This window comes from Echinops telfairi, unplaced genomic scaffold (assembly GCF_000313985.2).
Source record: "Echinops telfairi isolate 266 unplaced genomic scaffold, ASM31398v2 ScPeMD7_2291;HRSCAF=2852, whole genome shotgun sequence".
NCBI lineage: Eukaryota > Metazoa > Chordata > Mammalia > Afrosoricida > Tenrecidae > Echinops > Echinops telfairi.
This window is the reverse complement of record NW_022106189.1, coordinates 35,737,276-35,752,885: the sequence shown is the minus strand read 5'-3', so window position 1 is coordinate 35,752,885 and position 15,610 is coordinate 35,737,276. Positions and strand designations below refer to the sequence as shown.

Sequence of the window (15,610 nt, the reverse complement as noted above, 5' to 3'; positions counted from 1 at the left end):
GGCTCTTAAAGATTTTATAACAACCCATCATTCAATGGTATTAAGCACACTTGTACATATGCTGCCATCAACATTTCCAAAACATTTTCTTTCTACCTGAGTCCTTGGGATTACTTTCTGTATAACATGTATCCATTTTTGATTTTTTAAAAATAGATAACTGATTGTCCCTGTATTGCTTACTGAATAGGTCATCCTTTCTTCATTGTTCTACAATTCATTCCAACTCTCTTATTTCCATACATGATATGGATCTCTTTCTGGGCTTTCTATCACAGTCCTTTAGCCAACGCCTACCTGTTCACCAATACCACACTTAAAGAAAACTACTGTAAGGTTTGATGTCTGGAAGAAGGCCCTCCCACTGTGGAAAGGCATGGCTAGTCTCATCCTTTTGTAATTTCCTAATTTAGAATCATATAATTTACGAATTTTTATTAGAATTGCATTGAAATTATAGGTTGTTTTGAGAAAACATAATTACCAAATCAAGTCATTCATTCATGCATTCATAATTTGTCAAAGTTAGAAACCAATGAATTTTGGACATTTATCAAGGGAAGGATCTTTATATAAATGTATTTATTTATTTGATAATTTAAAAAATAATTTTATTGGGGGCTGTTACAGCTCTTATAACAATCCATACATCCATTGTGTCAAGCACATTTGTACATATGCTGACATCATCCTTTTCAAAAGATATTTCTTTCTACTTGAGCCCTTGGTATCAGCTCCTTGTTTTTTTCTCCCTTGCCCTCCCACCCTCATGGATCCTTGATAAATTATAAATTATCATGATTTCATATCTTATACCATCAGCTGTCTCTCTTCCCCCATGTTTCTGTTGTTTGTTACCCTGTGGGGTGGGTGAATGGAGTTATTTATACATCTATAATTGTGATCGGTTCCCCTTTCTCTCCCTATCTCCCCCTTACCCTCATGGTATCACTACTCCCATTATTGTTTCTGAGGAGTTTATCTGTCCTGGATTCCATGTGTCGAGACCTCTAATCTGTACCAGTGTACATGCTCCGGTATATCCAGATTTGTAAGGGAGAACTGGGGTCATCATAGTGAGGGAGAGGAAGCATTAAAGAACTAGAGGAATGTTGTGTGTTTCATCAGTGCTATACTGCACCCTGGCTGGCCCATCCTTTCCTGTGACCCTTCTATGAGGGGATGTCCAATTGTCTACAGACAGGCTTTTTGGGTCTATACTCCGCACCCTCCTAGTTCACATCGATATGATTGTTTGTTTTGGGTCTTCTGATGCTTGATACCTGATCACATCAACACCTCATGATCACACAGGCTGGTGTACTTCTTCCATGTGGGGTTGGTTGCTTCCCAGCTAGATGGGTGCTTGTTTAACGTCAAGCCTTTAAGACCTCAGATGCTATATCTTTTAATAGTTGGGCACCGTCAGTTTTCTTCACCACATTTGCTTATGCACCCATTTTTTCTTCAGCGATCATGTCAGGAAGGTGGGCATCATGGAAAGTCCGATTACTAGAACAAAGTGTTCTTGCATTGAGGGAGGACTTGAGTAGAGGCCCAATGTCCATCTGCTTCCTTAATACGTAACATAGAAATATATGTACATAGAACTATACCCCTCATTGGGCCCCTACTCAATACAGAGCTGAAACCAAGGGCTCAAGTAGAAAAAATGTTTTGAGAATGATGATGGCAACATATGTACAAATGTACTTGACACAATGGATGTATGTATGGATTGTGATAAGAGCTGTATAAGCCCCCAGTAAAATGATTTCAGAAAAAAGAAAAAAAGACTAGAGAGAAAAGATGACCCTATCTAATTTTTCGTGTCTGAAAATGTCAAAATATTCTTTATGTAGATTAAAAAAAAGAACTATGTCTCTATTGTTATATATAAATATATTTAGGTATGTATGTGCCTTATTTAGACCTCTATAAATGTCCTTTGCCTCCTAGTTCTTTCCTCTATTTCCTTTTCCCTTGTCCCACTTTCATGTTCAACCTTCATTTGGCTTTCAGTAATTCCTCTCCGCTACATTGCACTTGGTCAAACCCCACCAGGCAGCCTACACCCTCCCTGCCATCAATTTTAGATCACTTGTTGTTCCCTTGTAACTAGGTGTGTTATAAATTGAGTCTTTTAAACCTAACGAACACAGTGTTGTCTCACCCTCTATGTAATGCCTTGTAATAAAATTCTTTTGCACATACATATTTTCAGGGTTTTAAAAAAGATTTATTTCTAGGTAGTGTTTTTAAAAAGTGGCTTCTAGTCTCTGTTTGTTGGTGATGTACAGAAGCACAATAGTCTTTGAGAGTTTATATCCATCTGCTGTCCTCCGTCGTTCCTTTACTAATTCTAATAGTTTGTAGATTATTGTGGATTTTCTATGTAGTTACGACACGCAGAACTTTCCAACCACTTTGTTTTACCACTCTCTCTGACTCAGAGGTTTCTGCCACCGTGGCCTTTTTATGCTTCAAATGTTTCCTTCTATATTTACTGGTTTTTAATTCTTTTAAAGCAAACACTCATGATCCTTGGACTTTAATCTGTGTTACACGCTCATTAGCTCACACATACCTTTAAAACATTTAAGAATATTTAAATTTTGTCCTGGAAATAGAACTGTTTGTTTGCTTGTTTGAGGAATGCTTTCTTTATTGGTTTAAGTAGCTATTTCCTTCTGATTGTCTCTTTTTTACCATATCTCTTCCTTAGTGCTGTTGCAGAAATCCTCCATGTATGCCTAACCTTAAATGAAGGCTCCACTCTTTCTAAAACACGAAACATTAATGTGCAACAGTGAACATTATCCTGAAAGTATGGATGACCCTGAAACCTCTGGCACCGTATCTATAAAGTGAAAAGGGCAAAGACTGAGGGAGATAACCACGTATCTACCAGACTTCCTGGACATTCCCATTGGACCAAGAACAACTTGGATGAGCTGGAATTCACCCTCTTTTCCCCTCATTCCCCGGCTCTGATGGAAGTTCTTAAGTGGACAAATGGCGCCATGAACCACAGGACTGTGGAGGAATGGAGATTGTAGGACAGAGACTTACAAATCTGTAGTTTTTACAAAGCATACCTCGGAAGTGCTGCCCATGGGAAACAAATAGGTTCTATTGTGAATCTGGTGCCGTACACTGTCCTCCTCACTGCACCTCCTGCTGAAGGCGCCCCGGCTTCTGTTTTCTGTGCTTGTTTCTATACTCTGGGGCTGGCAAATGTTCATGGAGATCTATCCTATTTTTTTATAGTCACAGGCCCTGTTTTACTCCCTCCATCACCAAGTCTGGAGTGATCTTCATCTCACCTACCTGTCTACTATCATCTACTTAGTTGGGCATTGACTTCGAGGCTCCCTTCTCCTTCACCCCCACATCCAGCTCCTTAGCCAGTCCTTCATTCCCCCTGCCAACGTACCTCCACCTGCCTTCAGATTCACCCAGTTTGCATAAATGACCGAGCTCCTTCTCCATTTTGCTGCTGTTCAGAATCTTACTGGCGCATCCTTTCTCCTCACTCTTAAGCAAGCCCAGCAGCGATCCCAATTTGCTGGTTGCTTGCCAAGCTCAGCATTTTGTGCTCAGGGCAACTGGATTCTTAAGCCAACATGTTTTTTTGTGCAGAGTTGAAAACCCCAAACAAAATCATTTCCAATAAAGTGTGGTAATGGCTCTCTGGTTAGCACCGTGGGTATGTTTTTCCAGCACCTTTGATGGGACCTGAGAATGGAGACTACCCAAAGAAATACCAAACCTACCACAATGATGACAAGAAGTATTGCCACCCATTTTGAGTACTTAAAATGTGACTGGCACTTTATTTTTGTAACTCGACGAAAACCACAAGCAAGCTGCTGCACCAACTAGCTTCCACTAGCACCAACACGATGCATTAAGAACGCTGGTAGGCCACATGAAACTCACCAGAACCCTGTGAGTGTCATCCCTGATATGGCGAAGAACTTTACAGCTATGATTAAGTTAAAGACTCTGGACATTGGCTGGGTGGGTCCAATGTGGGTTCTTGAAGGTGGGTCCTGAAAAGTGGGAGGGGGAGACAGAAGGAGAGAATCGGAGGCAGCAGAGAAAGAGAAGAGAAGGGGATGTGATGGGAGAAGCAGCATCAGAGAGATGCATGCTGTTGGCTTTGAAGGTGGAGGAAGGGCACTCTGAGCCAAGGAATGCGGGCGGTCTCTTGGAGCTGGCAAGGAAGTAGACTCTCCATTAAGCCCCCAGGAAGGAATGCAGCCTTGCTGGTACCCTGATCTTAGCCCAGTCAGATGGGGTCAGACATCTGACCTGAGCACTGTGACACACACATCTGGGTTGTTTTAAGTCATCGTGTTTGTGGTTACCTGTCATGGCAGGAAACTCACACGACAGTTGACACGTGTTGAGAGTTTTACGGTGGGTGTGTCGAGCAGTTGGTCTGCAAAGGCAGGGCTGTTCCAGGTGGGGAGGAATCTCTGTGAATGTGGCGCAGTTAAGTGGAGGACTTCCTTTCACATATTTTGTGAGTTCACTTAGTGCCAGATAGTCATTCCAAACAACCATACGCCCTGCTGTGGAATCAATGCCGACTCCTAGCAACCTCACAGGACAAGGTAGCACTGCATCTCTTTTCAGGAGTAGAAGTCCCTCTGAGGGGCATCTGGTGGTCTCCAGCCGCTGACCTTGCAGTTAGCACCCCAGCGTGTTAGAGACTGGCTAAACTGGTCCGATGGCATAGGCAGCCTAAGAGCTGATGGACAGGGGGTGGTGGTGGCAGGGAGCAGGAAGGCAGCCACCCCCCCACCCCAGCCTTTTACCCACTAGCTCTTCTTGCTTTATGGTGACTGACACATTAGTCAAGAGCTCATTTGAAAAGAGAGTTCTGCTGTAAGTCTAAAAACGACTGAGCTAAATGATCTATGTGTGTCTATAGGCTTTATTTATTTTAAAACAAATTTGCTATAGATATAAAAGCATAATTACATACCTCTGTGCCTTTCAAGCCTACTTAAATAAGTGTTAATCTTTCATAAACAGTGAAGTTACCACCTTAGATCCTGGGCTGCTGGCCCTCATTTCAGTCAGCCTGACTTGAGTGTGATGGTAAGATTTTTGTCATCTAGACACTCCTGGGTCAGGGTAGGGGTGGAGCCCAAACTGTCAATCAGGTTGCTGTCTGATGATACCTCCTTGGGGTGGGGGTGGGGTGTCCTTTTGTGTAAAGGAACAAGCAGAGCCAAATCCTCTTTGGCCTTCCACCTGCTGCTGGAGCTAGATCGTGTGTCTGGTTCCTCGGTTTCCTACAGTGTTGCCTGCCAGTCTCAGGAGTCCTCAGTGGATGACCGACGGTGGCTTCATTCAGCTGACTTCAGAGTCATTTACCTCTGCATCCTCCAGCCTGTCTCTCTCCACCCCTCCTGCCTCTGCTTCCTCTTCCTTGGCTTCCACAAGCCAGGAGAAGCCTGGCTCGAACCAGGCTGTATTTACCTCCATCTACAACGGTGTGGCTAAATTCTCGATATAAATCTCTCGATAGACGAACACAGACAATCCTCACTGGCTCTGCTTCTCTAGAGAACCCAACTGAACACATCGAGAAATGAGCAGCTATTGCAACTCTCTCCAATGCAGTGAACCCAGCTGTAAGACTCGTACCCCCAAGAAAAGACAACTCTGTTCCGATGACCTCCGGCTGAGCTGGATTTCCATCTCTGTTAACACACGGACAGTGTCCGCGATTGCAAGCCCTCCTGAATGGACACAAATTGGCTTCTGTTCAGGCTCCCACCAACTCCATTTCAATGATCAGTGGAAAACTGGTGATGGCAGGACCCGACGGGGAGGAGACAGCTCACAGTGACAGTCTACCGTGTCCACTGCTACCACTCCTAAAACCTCCTGTGATGGCATCCTGGCCGCCAAAGCGAGGGTTAGTGAGCAAAGAAGAGCCTACTCTCCAGCCTGTGTGCTCTCTGGGGGCCCTCGGGGATGATTTGAGGGCTCAACGTGGGCGATGCGAATCCTCAGTGCCAGTCTGAAGCTGCCAGTCTCAGAAGGCCGTGCGGCTCCACCACCTCTGGATGTGAGGCCCTCCACCTCTTGACTTTGAACCAGGGACTGGCAGGTGAGTCAGGAGAGACATCACACACCACTTCCCAAAGCCTTCTACCTAGCCTCTGCAGAATGTGCTAGCACTCCAACCAGACTGTTCAACTCTGCAATGTCTGCAATGTTGCAACTACGACTTAGAAGCCATGTGCTAACCTGAGGAATGAACTGTAGCTCTCTGTGTGTGTTTTAAAGTAGCCTCTTGCTTTCCCATTTACAGCTTATAAACTTTTGTTGGGTGGGCTGTACTTTCTACTTCTTTCTAACCCTTCCTTCCAATCTATATTTATCTGGGGCTTATTCTGAATATTTCTCTGTACCTCCCTTTCCTTGTTTGTAAGGCCGGATGCTCACAGTGTTTCCTAAATGTAAATAAGGCTGTAGGAAGATTCAATGCAGCGATCTCTGTGAGTACCTGGCACAGCGTGAACACTCATCCGTCAGCCTTGTCCTCCAGTGAGCAGTCTCACTCACTCGTTTCCACCGGTTTATGAATTCACGCAGACAGGGATGGTCATTGATCTCCGTATTCCCCACCGCACCTAGCACAACATGCTGCACAAGTCCGCACAAATGGTCCATTGGGTGGAACATGGGTACACAGGAAACTGTGTTTGCTATATCAGCAGGAGCCCATGTCAAGGTAGAACCGGACTCCTGGATCCACTGAGGGGGTTCAGGTAGCTGTGAGCCTTGGTTTCATGGACAGCATTAATAATTACACTGCAGGGTTGCTTCCACTATGACATAAGCTGGAACATACCGCACCTGGGCTGTGATCGGCTCTCAGTTGTGAAAAGCATTCAAGTGTTGGTCAAGATGACAAAACCTCCTGGTCATGGCTCTTAACGTTATGTGCTCTCCGGTTGGTCCCAACTCACAGCGGCCATCTCTACCCACACGGAACACTGCTTAGTTCTGCGCCATCCTCACGATGGCTACCTGTGAGGCCACTCTCCCAGCCACCGTGTCCATTCATCTCCGTGAGGGTTTTCTGCTGACCCTCTACCTTAGCAAGCGCGACTGGTCTCTCCTGAGACCATGTTCAAAGTACCCGAGAGGAAGTCTCGCCATCCTCACTTCTAAGGTGCATCCGGGCTGTCCTTTTTCCAAGGTCGATTTGCTTGTTCTTCTCAGTTCTTCGCCAACACTGCGATTCCAGTGCAGCAATTAGCCTGTTGTCTTCCTGACTCGTTGTTTAACTTTCACAGGCATACGAAGCGAAGGAAAAATCACAAGGTTTGGTCTGCAAAGTGACACCCTTGCTTTTGCAACACTCTAAAGAGGCCACGGGCAGCATATCTACCCAACGCAGTAGTATGTTGATTCCCGCTAGTTCTTTCCAGGAGCATTGGTGCTGATCCAAGCAAAACAGAATCCTCGACAATGCCAGTCTTTTCTCCGTTTATCAGGATGTAGCCTATTGGTCTGGTTGGGGGTGGGGGTGGGATTTTTAAAATTCCTCGGTGGTGTTGTTTGGTGCCATCGAGTCATTTCTGGTCCGTAACAACCCTAAACACTGCCCGGACCTGCTCCATCCTTACAGCTGTTCCTGTGCTTGGGCCCATTGTTGCAGCCGCCATGTCAATGTCTTCACTGAGAGTTTGCCTCTTTCCCTGACTCTCCACTTTTACCAAGCATGATGTCCTCCTCCAGGGACTGCTCTCTCCTGATAATGTGTCCAAAATACATTAGCTGAAGTCTCATCATCCTTGCCGCTAAGGAGCACTGAATTCCTAGGAACGTGTCCTTCTGGAAGGTTTGGAGTCCACGGGTGGGACTTGACTACTCGCTGGGAGAAGAATGGCCTGCAACTCTCCAGCGGTCCCTTGGAGGACAGGTCTGGGACCTGCTTCTGAGAGGCCACGGCCCGGAGAAGCCTGTGGAGGAGGAGTACTGCTCTGCAGTGGGGGTTGCCGTGCACCACGACGACAACCCAGACTGGTGGCCTCTACACATCTATCCACCGGAAATAGTACTTCCCATGTGAGACATCTTCTTTGTTGTCTGGAAAATGGTTCTACTGCTTTCCTCGGGCTGCCATAGCCAAGCGCCACAAACTGGTAACTTATAATTCCAACTTAGCCACATGGTGGATTCCAGAAGCCCACACCAAGGTGTCTGCTGGGTCACTCTCCCTTCTGAAGGTTCCAAAGGAGATTTTCCCCTTGCCTCTTCTGCTCCTGGTGGCCCCTGGAAGTGCTTGGAATGAAGCTGTATCACTCTCCCTGCTTTCGTCCTCCATCACCTTCTCCTAGCTACTCCTGGGTCTCTGTGGGTCTTTTTCTCATAAAGACACCGTCACTGGATTTAGAACCCACCTGGATCTCATAGGACTCCCTCTTAACTTGATGACAAAACAAGGTCACATCTGAAGTTCCAAATGGGCATGGATTTTGCAGGAGCACTATTTCAACCCACTACAACTGTTCATAGAGGCTCCCCGCCCCACACACACATAGTAAGGATGTGAATTTGTTCACACGATGTTGGTGGGCTTCCTGTAAGGTTTCCAAGACAGAGATGGCGTCTTCTATATGACGGATCAAAAGGTGCAGAGTGAGAACATATGAAGGAAGCTACCCACCTGGTGCTCAGGGCTCCACGTGACAGGGCCGTGGTGCTGGGAGCAGACAGGAAAGTCTCCCTGCAGGTTGCTTTCCTGGCATTTGAGGGTGCGCCAGCAAGAAGTGACAGTGGCTTGGACTAGGGTTGGAGCAGTGGAGAGGGACACAGGAAGCTCTTGGGAGAAAGACCCAGTAGAACTTGATGGTTGTTTTGAGGGGTTGGGTAGATGCTGGGGAGAGAGAGAGGTCTGGATGCTTCCCAGGAGGGCTGCGGTATCATTTACTGGGATAAGGTGGAGAGGCAGGGTGGGGGTGCAGGAAGAGGGCAGGAAGAGGGCAGAGGGAGGTGTTGAGTTTAAGGTGAGGCATGTTGAATCTGAGTCCCCCCGAGAAGCAATGGAGAGGAACCACCAAGAAGGTGATGGGCTTGGAACTTAGCTGAGGGGTCGAGGCTGAGGTAGACCTTGGATTCCTAAGCCACAGAGGCTGATGAAAGCTATGGGGGTGAATGGAATCACTAGGAAGAGGACTGGGTCTAGGGTGGACTTGAACCCTAGCAGTCCACCTTAGTTGCTGTTAGCAGACAGAGCTGAGGGAGAATAGCCTGGGGGTAGGAGGAAGAGGCCAAAGTGTGCCATTATGTAAACCACGAAAGGAATATGTGGAAGGAGGAACTAGTAATTCTGCGAAATGCTACAGTTTCTTTCAAAATGGGCCCTGTTCCTGTCTCTCTCACTCTAATCTCACCATTGCTTCAAGAAAGTCTAAATTCCTGATCATGGAAACCAGTCCTCTCACAAGCAGATGCTGATACACCTCTCCAGCCTCATCCCCCTTGACGGCTCCCATCACCGCCTTCTCGCCAGACAGACTCTCTGCTGTCACATGGTACGTGCAGCCGAGTCACCTTGCCAGTGTCCATTTGCTCATAAAGCAGGTTCTTTTTTTGGACATCTACCTCACTGCCACTCTCTTCAGTCTGTGTGGCTCCGAGGTCACCATCTGTGGCCCTTCGTGACCAGCTGGGGAGGATAGGGGACTTGGGAAATATGATGAGGTTCATCCAATCTGAGTGAGCCTCATGGGAGTCTTAGAACACAGGACTGGACTGAACTTCCAAAGCAGACTGGAGTCTAGACAGACGGTGCAGGACTGCAGGCAGCCCTGTGGTGACCGTGGGGGGAGAGCAGATCTGAGAAGAAGGGCCACACGTGAAAGAAGGCAGCAGAGCGACGAGACAGAAACGCTAGTTTTGGTGACGTTCAGTCCTTACTTTAAGCCAGGCTGGAGCTGGAATAAATCTTAATTATGCTAATTATTGATTATTAATATATCAATTAAATTTTGTTTTCTTTGAATATTTGCTTAGGGTTTTCTGTTTGCAACAATATGACTCCTAACTAAGGCACAAATACTGTTCCGGTTGCTTAACATGTTTCCCCATTTCCCCACCTGGAACACCTGGCTGCTCAGGGAAGCCTTCTCGGACTCCTCCACACAGTCACCCCCTCTGTCCTACCTGAGAGCCCACTAGGATCATGGGGGGGGGGGCGGGTACACGCCTGCTTCCTCAACTAGACTGCTGTTCTTCAGTATAGGAACCGTGGCTTGTTCTTCAACCCTGATGCCTCACAAAGTATCTGGCACCTGAGAGTCACTTATCAAGTGCTTCCTGAATGAATGAACAAAAGAATTATAAGCATGGGGGAGGGAAGGGCAAAAAGAGGAGCTGATACCAGGGGCTCAAGGAGAAAGAAAATGTTTTGGAAATGAATGAAACATATGTACAAGTGTGCTTAATACACTGAATGATGGATTGTTATAAGATCTGTAAGAGCCCCTCAATAAAATGATTAATTAAAAATAAAAGAATTATAAGTAGAGGTGCTAACACTGTTTCTGTATTTTGCTGTGGCCATGACTCCAAGATCACAACATTCACTGTCAAGAAATGGGAAGATACTGGAAGAGGTTGAAGAAAGGGTGAAATCAAAGTCACAGCAATACTTGAAGCAATGAAAAATCAGGTGTATCAGTGTCATTATTTTAATTATAGAAATGGCTTCTCAGAATATAGTAATAAATAAATAAATAAGGCATGCCCCTTTATTCCCAGGTGGAATAAACTCATTTAGCTCGGCCACCACGGAATGACTTCACAAAAGCTGGCATTCGAAGCTCATTAAGCCAGGCTGGCTTATTATTTCATAATTGTATAAAATGTTCACCAGCTACAGAAGTTCCTTCCAAACCCAAACAGTCCACGGCACTTAACGAGGAGGCTCGAAGGCTCGGCCCCAGGACGGGCTGGCAGCTTCAAGGCCGCCCGGGTTATCCTTAGATGGCTACAGGAGACTTCCAGAGCAGGCAGTCGTTACTGTGGTAACAAGCACAGGAAAGGAGAGGGGGCTGTCATCTACAAAAAACGGGAGGGCACACAGGAAGCGCAGTGGAAATTCACAAGGTTTCTTCAATTAAGAATGGCCATTCAACATCCGGTGCTGGAATCCGAGTTGCCAAAACATCAGCCAAGGTATCAATACCTAGTAGCTCCATTGTCCTGGCTGCTGCCAGGGCTCTTGAACCTGACGAAAATGTTTCTCAGGTCTGTGAAACGGCCTGTTTATATATATTTTTAAAGGAATGTTTTCCAAGCTAAATTTAGATTCAGACTTCGCTTCTAATTGAATTTAAATCTAATGTAACACAAATACTGTGAAGGCAACTTTTCCCTTGTGGTGCTCACCACTTCCCACTATTAACTAGAGCAGCGGTTCTCAACCTGGGGGTCGCGACTCCTGTGGGGGGGTGTTGAACGATCCTTTCACAGGGGTCGCCCGCTCCACAACAGTAGCAAAATGACAGTGATGAAGTAGCAACGAAAATAATGTTATGGTTGGGGGTCACCACCACGAGGAACTGTATGAAAGGGTGGAAACATTAGGAAGGTTGAGAACCACTGACCTAGTGACTCTTTTATACATATGTGGGTCCGAAAGGAAATGCTGGCTGACAGATGCAGAACAGACAACATGAAGCTCCATGCTGCGTCTACTCAGTGCAGAGTTCTACTCCACCGGGGTGTTGGCCTTGAAACACTCACTACAAAAACTACAAGGACCGGGTTTTCCTAGAGATAACGTTCTCATGATTCCACTAGAGGAAGGCAAGCGAGTTGATATGACTTGGTTAATCCGCTCAACATCAGGGGCTTCCACACCTGCTTTATCTGCCTTTCCTGTTTGGAAACCTTCGCTGAACCAAGGTTTTTTGTTTGGTTGGTTTTTTAAATCATTTTATTGGGGGCTCGCACACCTCTTATCACAATCCATCCATCCATCCATCCATCCATCCATCGTGTCAAGCACTTTTGTACATATGTTGCCATCATCACTCTCAAGATACTTTCTTTTTACTTGAGCCCTTGGCATCAGCTCCTCATTTTTCCTCCCTCCCTCATGAACCCTTGATAAATTATAAATTATTATTATTTTCATAGCTGACATCATCCGCGGTCTCCCTCCACTCACTTTTCTGTTGTTTGTCCCCCCCCCCCTGTGTGTGTGTGTGTGTGTGTGTGTGTGTTAGTTATATGTCAATCACTGTGATCGTGAACCAAGGTTTTAAATCTTTGTTACTTTTGTCAGGGTGAAAATGATCTCGAGAAGACCAGCACGCAAAATCCAGGAACCCTAGCACAGAGCCTGAAAGAGGAAGGGCGGCACGGGTCGGGGAGAGCCACGCGGGACTCTGCGATGTACCGTATCTGACTATCCTCGGCTCCCAGGAGGAAGGACCAGCGGAACTTCACGACCAGGGGGCTGCTGTTGGTGATGGTGACGTAGCGGATCACCTCGGTGTCGTTCAGGATACAGCCAAAATCCAGTTCGGTGGTCTCAAAGCTTAGGTTGGGGTAATGCACTTCCCCACGCAGGCTCAGGCTGTCGACCTGAGGGTGCTCCACGTACTTAATCGCTAGAATTTCTTCTGCCACCCAGTTGTTGAAATCATTTCTACAGGATGGGTCAAACTTGACCAGCAGGTTCTTTTCTTCACCAATCTCTAGTTTAATAGGCTGTGAACAAGATGGCAGGGAATTACCAACCTGTGCACAACACATTTCCAACTGATTCATGAAGCAGGCCTACCAAAACTTTCTGATCCCTATATGTTTATATGTATCTGTAGCTGTACATGTACCTGTATGTATGTGCATACACAGCCCCCCCATATTAGCATAAAATAGATATGAGGGGGCTTCAACATGTTCGTGGAAAAATTCCATTTTCTTTTAATTCCATGTTCCACCCCCTTTGAAACCTTCGACATTTACACACATACGTCTAGTTTGTGTGAAAATGAAAGCAAGGGAAAATAGTGACATTATTATAGGAAGGGATTTTAATTAGAATTGAGGAGTTATTAGTATTGGTGAGTCGTAAAAGAGTCTCCAATTATGAGCTATTATAAAATACTCTTGACTGAAAGTCAGTTAGCTTGTGAAAGGCTCTTTCTAGACAACTTGGAAAAGGCTTTGGCTTAAGAAAAAAACTTAAAGGCTTTATAAAGTAAAGGGGGGTGTAGGGAGGGGAAGTGCAGAGAGTGACCCAGAAAGGGACAGGGTAGGTAATTTAATTTATTTCCTAATGTCTGCGATCCTAACTCTTAAACACCCTGTTATCTACTTTCCACTGCTTTTTATTCAACTCAACATGACACTCCCGAGCAGGACAGCGTTTGCTTGGTACATTTTATTTGTTCTTTTCTCTCTTTGAGTCAGATCCCCATGTGGTCCTAGATGCCGGCATCTTCAGTTAACACCTTCCCATGGAAAGGCTGGTTATGAGCTGGCTTTTTTTAGACACGGAGCTAAACTGCATGGACCTCGTGGCTTGGCAGAGACTTGTGGAATGCCACGGAATGGGTCTGTTTCACTGGGCATGTCCACATGGAATGGCTTCAATGGTTCAGGTGTTTAATCATGGCTTCAGCAACATGATTAGATAACTTCGGTTGATAAAGCCAATCACCTGGTTCACGAATCCGAGCGAAAGAGTAAAGGCTCTTCCATGACCTAATCTCATCGGAAAGCCGGGCCTGCCATCTGTCCTTCTATCCGAGCACTGGCATGGATGCTTGATGGGTTGGGGACACTGGTCTAGCTATTTCTTTGTCTCACCAGCAGATTGGAGGAGGAGGGTGCTGTTAAAAGATCTTCACTATCATGGGTAGAAAGTTACTGTTCTCTAAAGAGTGGCTTCATAACATGCAAAGGGTTATTACCATGAGCTGAGGTTCTTACACTGTTACTGATCGTTTTTCCACTGAATGACACTGGAAATTATTTATGACTCATCTAAACATTTCTATATTCTTTCCTGTGTGTGCCTTTGATTGCTTATCATTTGTTGGGCTGAAACAGGGCAGTGGACTGCTATAATGCTCTTCCTTTAGGCCTCAAGACTCCACCCCCCCACCCCCAGGGGCTTAGGATGACAGCCCCATGTTCACTTACCTCAGGAGCTATGGGAAGAGGGGACTTATCAGTTTCACATATAAAAAATGGTCCAGTTGTGGAGAGCAGTATGTGCACAGGCAGGGTGGAAACATTCTTTATGGCCAAGGGCTGGTAATTAGATTCCAGGACAGTGTTAGGTTTCTGTGAAAAAGGAAAAAAGAGCCCAAATTCAAACCAAGTTTGAACAAACACAGTAAACTAAGTTTATAGCAACACATTCTTATCTTGATAATGGACATATTTAACAATGATAAATACATATGAGCAGTTTTCTATATACCTACAAAATTCACTTGAACTCTCTGATGGGCTACTGAGACGTGAACCCATAGAAATCTGAAAACACAGGTCTTCTTGGCTGTTTCAAAAAATGAATACAAGCCGTGCTTCTGCATAGAACTGGGACTCTGGAAGTTTCCACGGTGTCATAAAACCAAGTCTAATAAACTAGTGATAGAATCTTGTGGGAGAATCCAGGTATCATAATGAATAAAACATTTCTTGCATACACGAAACTTTTCCTCCTATGAGCAAAATACAAAATTGCAAATCCACAGTCGAACCTTCGACAACTCAAGGCCTAAGGAGCGCTGACTTCCTGCGCAGTTGAAAATGCATCTATCATCTACAGTTGGTCCTTGAACGGCATGGAGTTGAACTATGCAGGCCCACGTCAGCGCTCGAGCTATTGCAGTGAGCTCCAGTGTTGAGTTTGCTTCAACTGCCGCCGTGCATGCTAATCATCTCCAGACGAGCAGGCCCTGGCTCCAGGTAAGGGGATATTCACAACACTGATGCTCACTGCAACAGCAGCAGGAAACCCCCAACTGCATAGAAGTGGGCTCATTCTGTTTGAGCCCATGTTTCTAATGGGTCATTTGTACTTGGCTTTTATGACAATGATGAACGTTCTTAACTGTTTACTGTAAATTTGATTTTGAAGCACCTTTTTGCTCTTAGACTTATCAGATTTAATTTTCAACTGAAGAAAGCATTAGAAATGGGTCTTAAAGGCTTGAAGGTAAACAAGCAGCCATCTAGCTCAGAAGCAACAAAGTCCACATGGAAGAAGCACACCAGCCTGTGTGATCACAAGGTGTCGAAGGGATCAGGTATCAGGCATAATCAGAACAAAAAATCATATCATTGTGAATGAGGCGGGGTGGAGTGTGGAGTGGAGACTCAAAGCCCATTTATAGGCCACTGGCCATCCCCTTACAGAAGGGTCTTGGGGAGGAGACGAGCCAGTCAGGGTGCGATGTAGCAATGATAAAACATACAACTTTCCTCTAGTTCCTAAATGCTTCCTCCGCCCCTCACTATCATGATCCCAATTCTACCTTACAAATCTGGCTAGACCAGAGGGTGTACACTGGTACAGATAGGAACTGGAAACATAGGGAATCCA

At 45.7% G+C, this 15,610-nt stretch overlaps 1 protein-coding gene across 1 annotated transcript in view; it reads right to left on the bottom strand.

Annotated features, from left to right (window-relative positions):
* HYDIN (HYDIN axonemal central pair apparatus protein) overlaps positions 1-15,610 on the bottom strand; it is a 402,419-nt gene that overhangs the window by 157,273 nt on the left and 229,536 nt on the right. Inside the window, exons 23-24 of the mRNA XM_045293924.1 lie at positions 14,200-14,343; positions 12,446-12,759 (exon numbers count right to left, since the gene is read on the bottom strand). Coding sequence (XP_045149859.1) covers positions 12,446-12,759; positions 14,200-14,343 — 458 coding nt within the window. The remainder of the gene's footprint in view (positions 1-12,445; positions 12,760-14,199; positions 14,344-15,610) is intronic.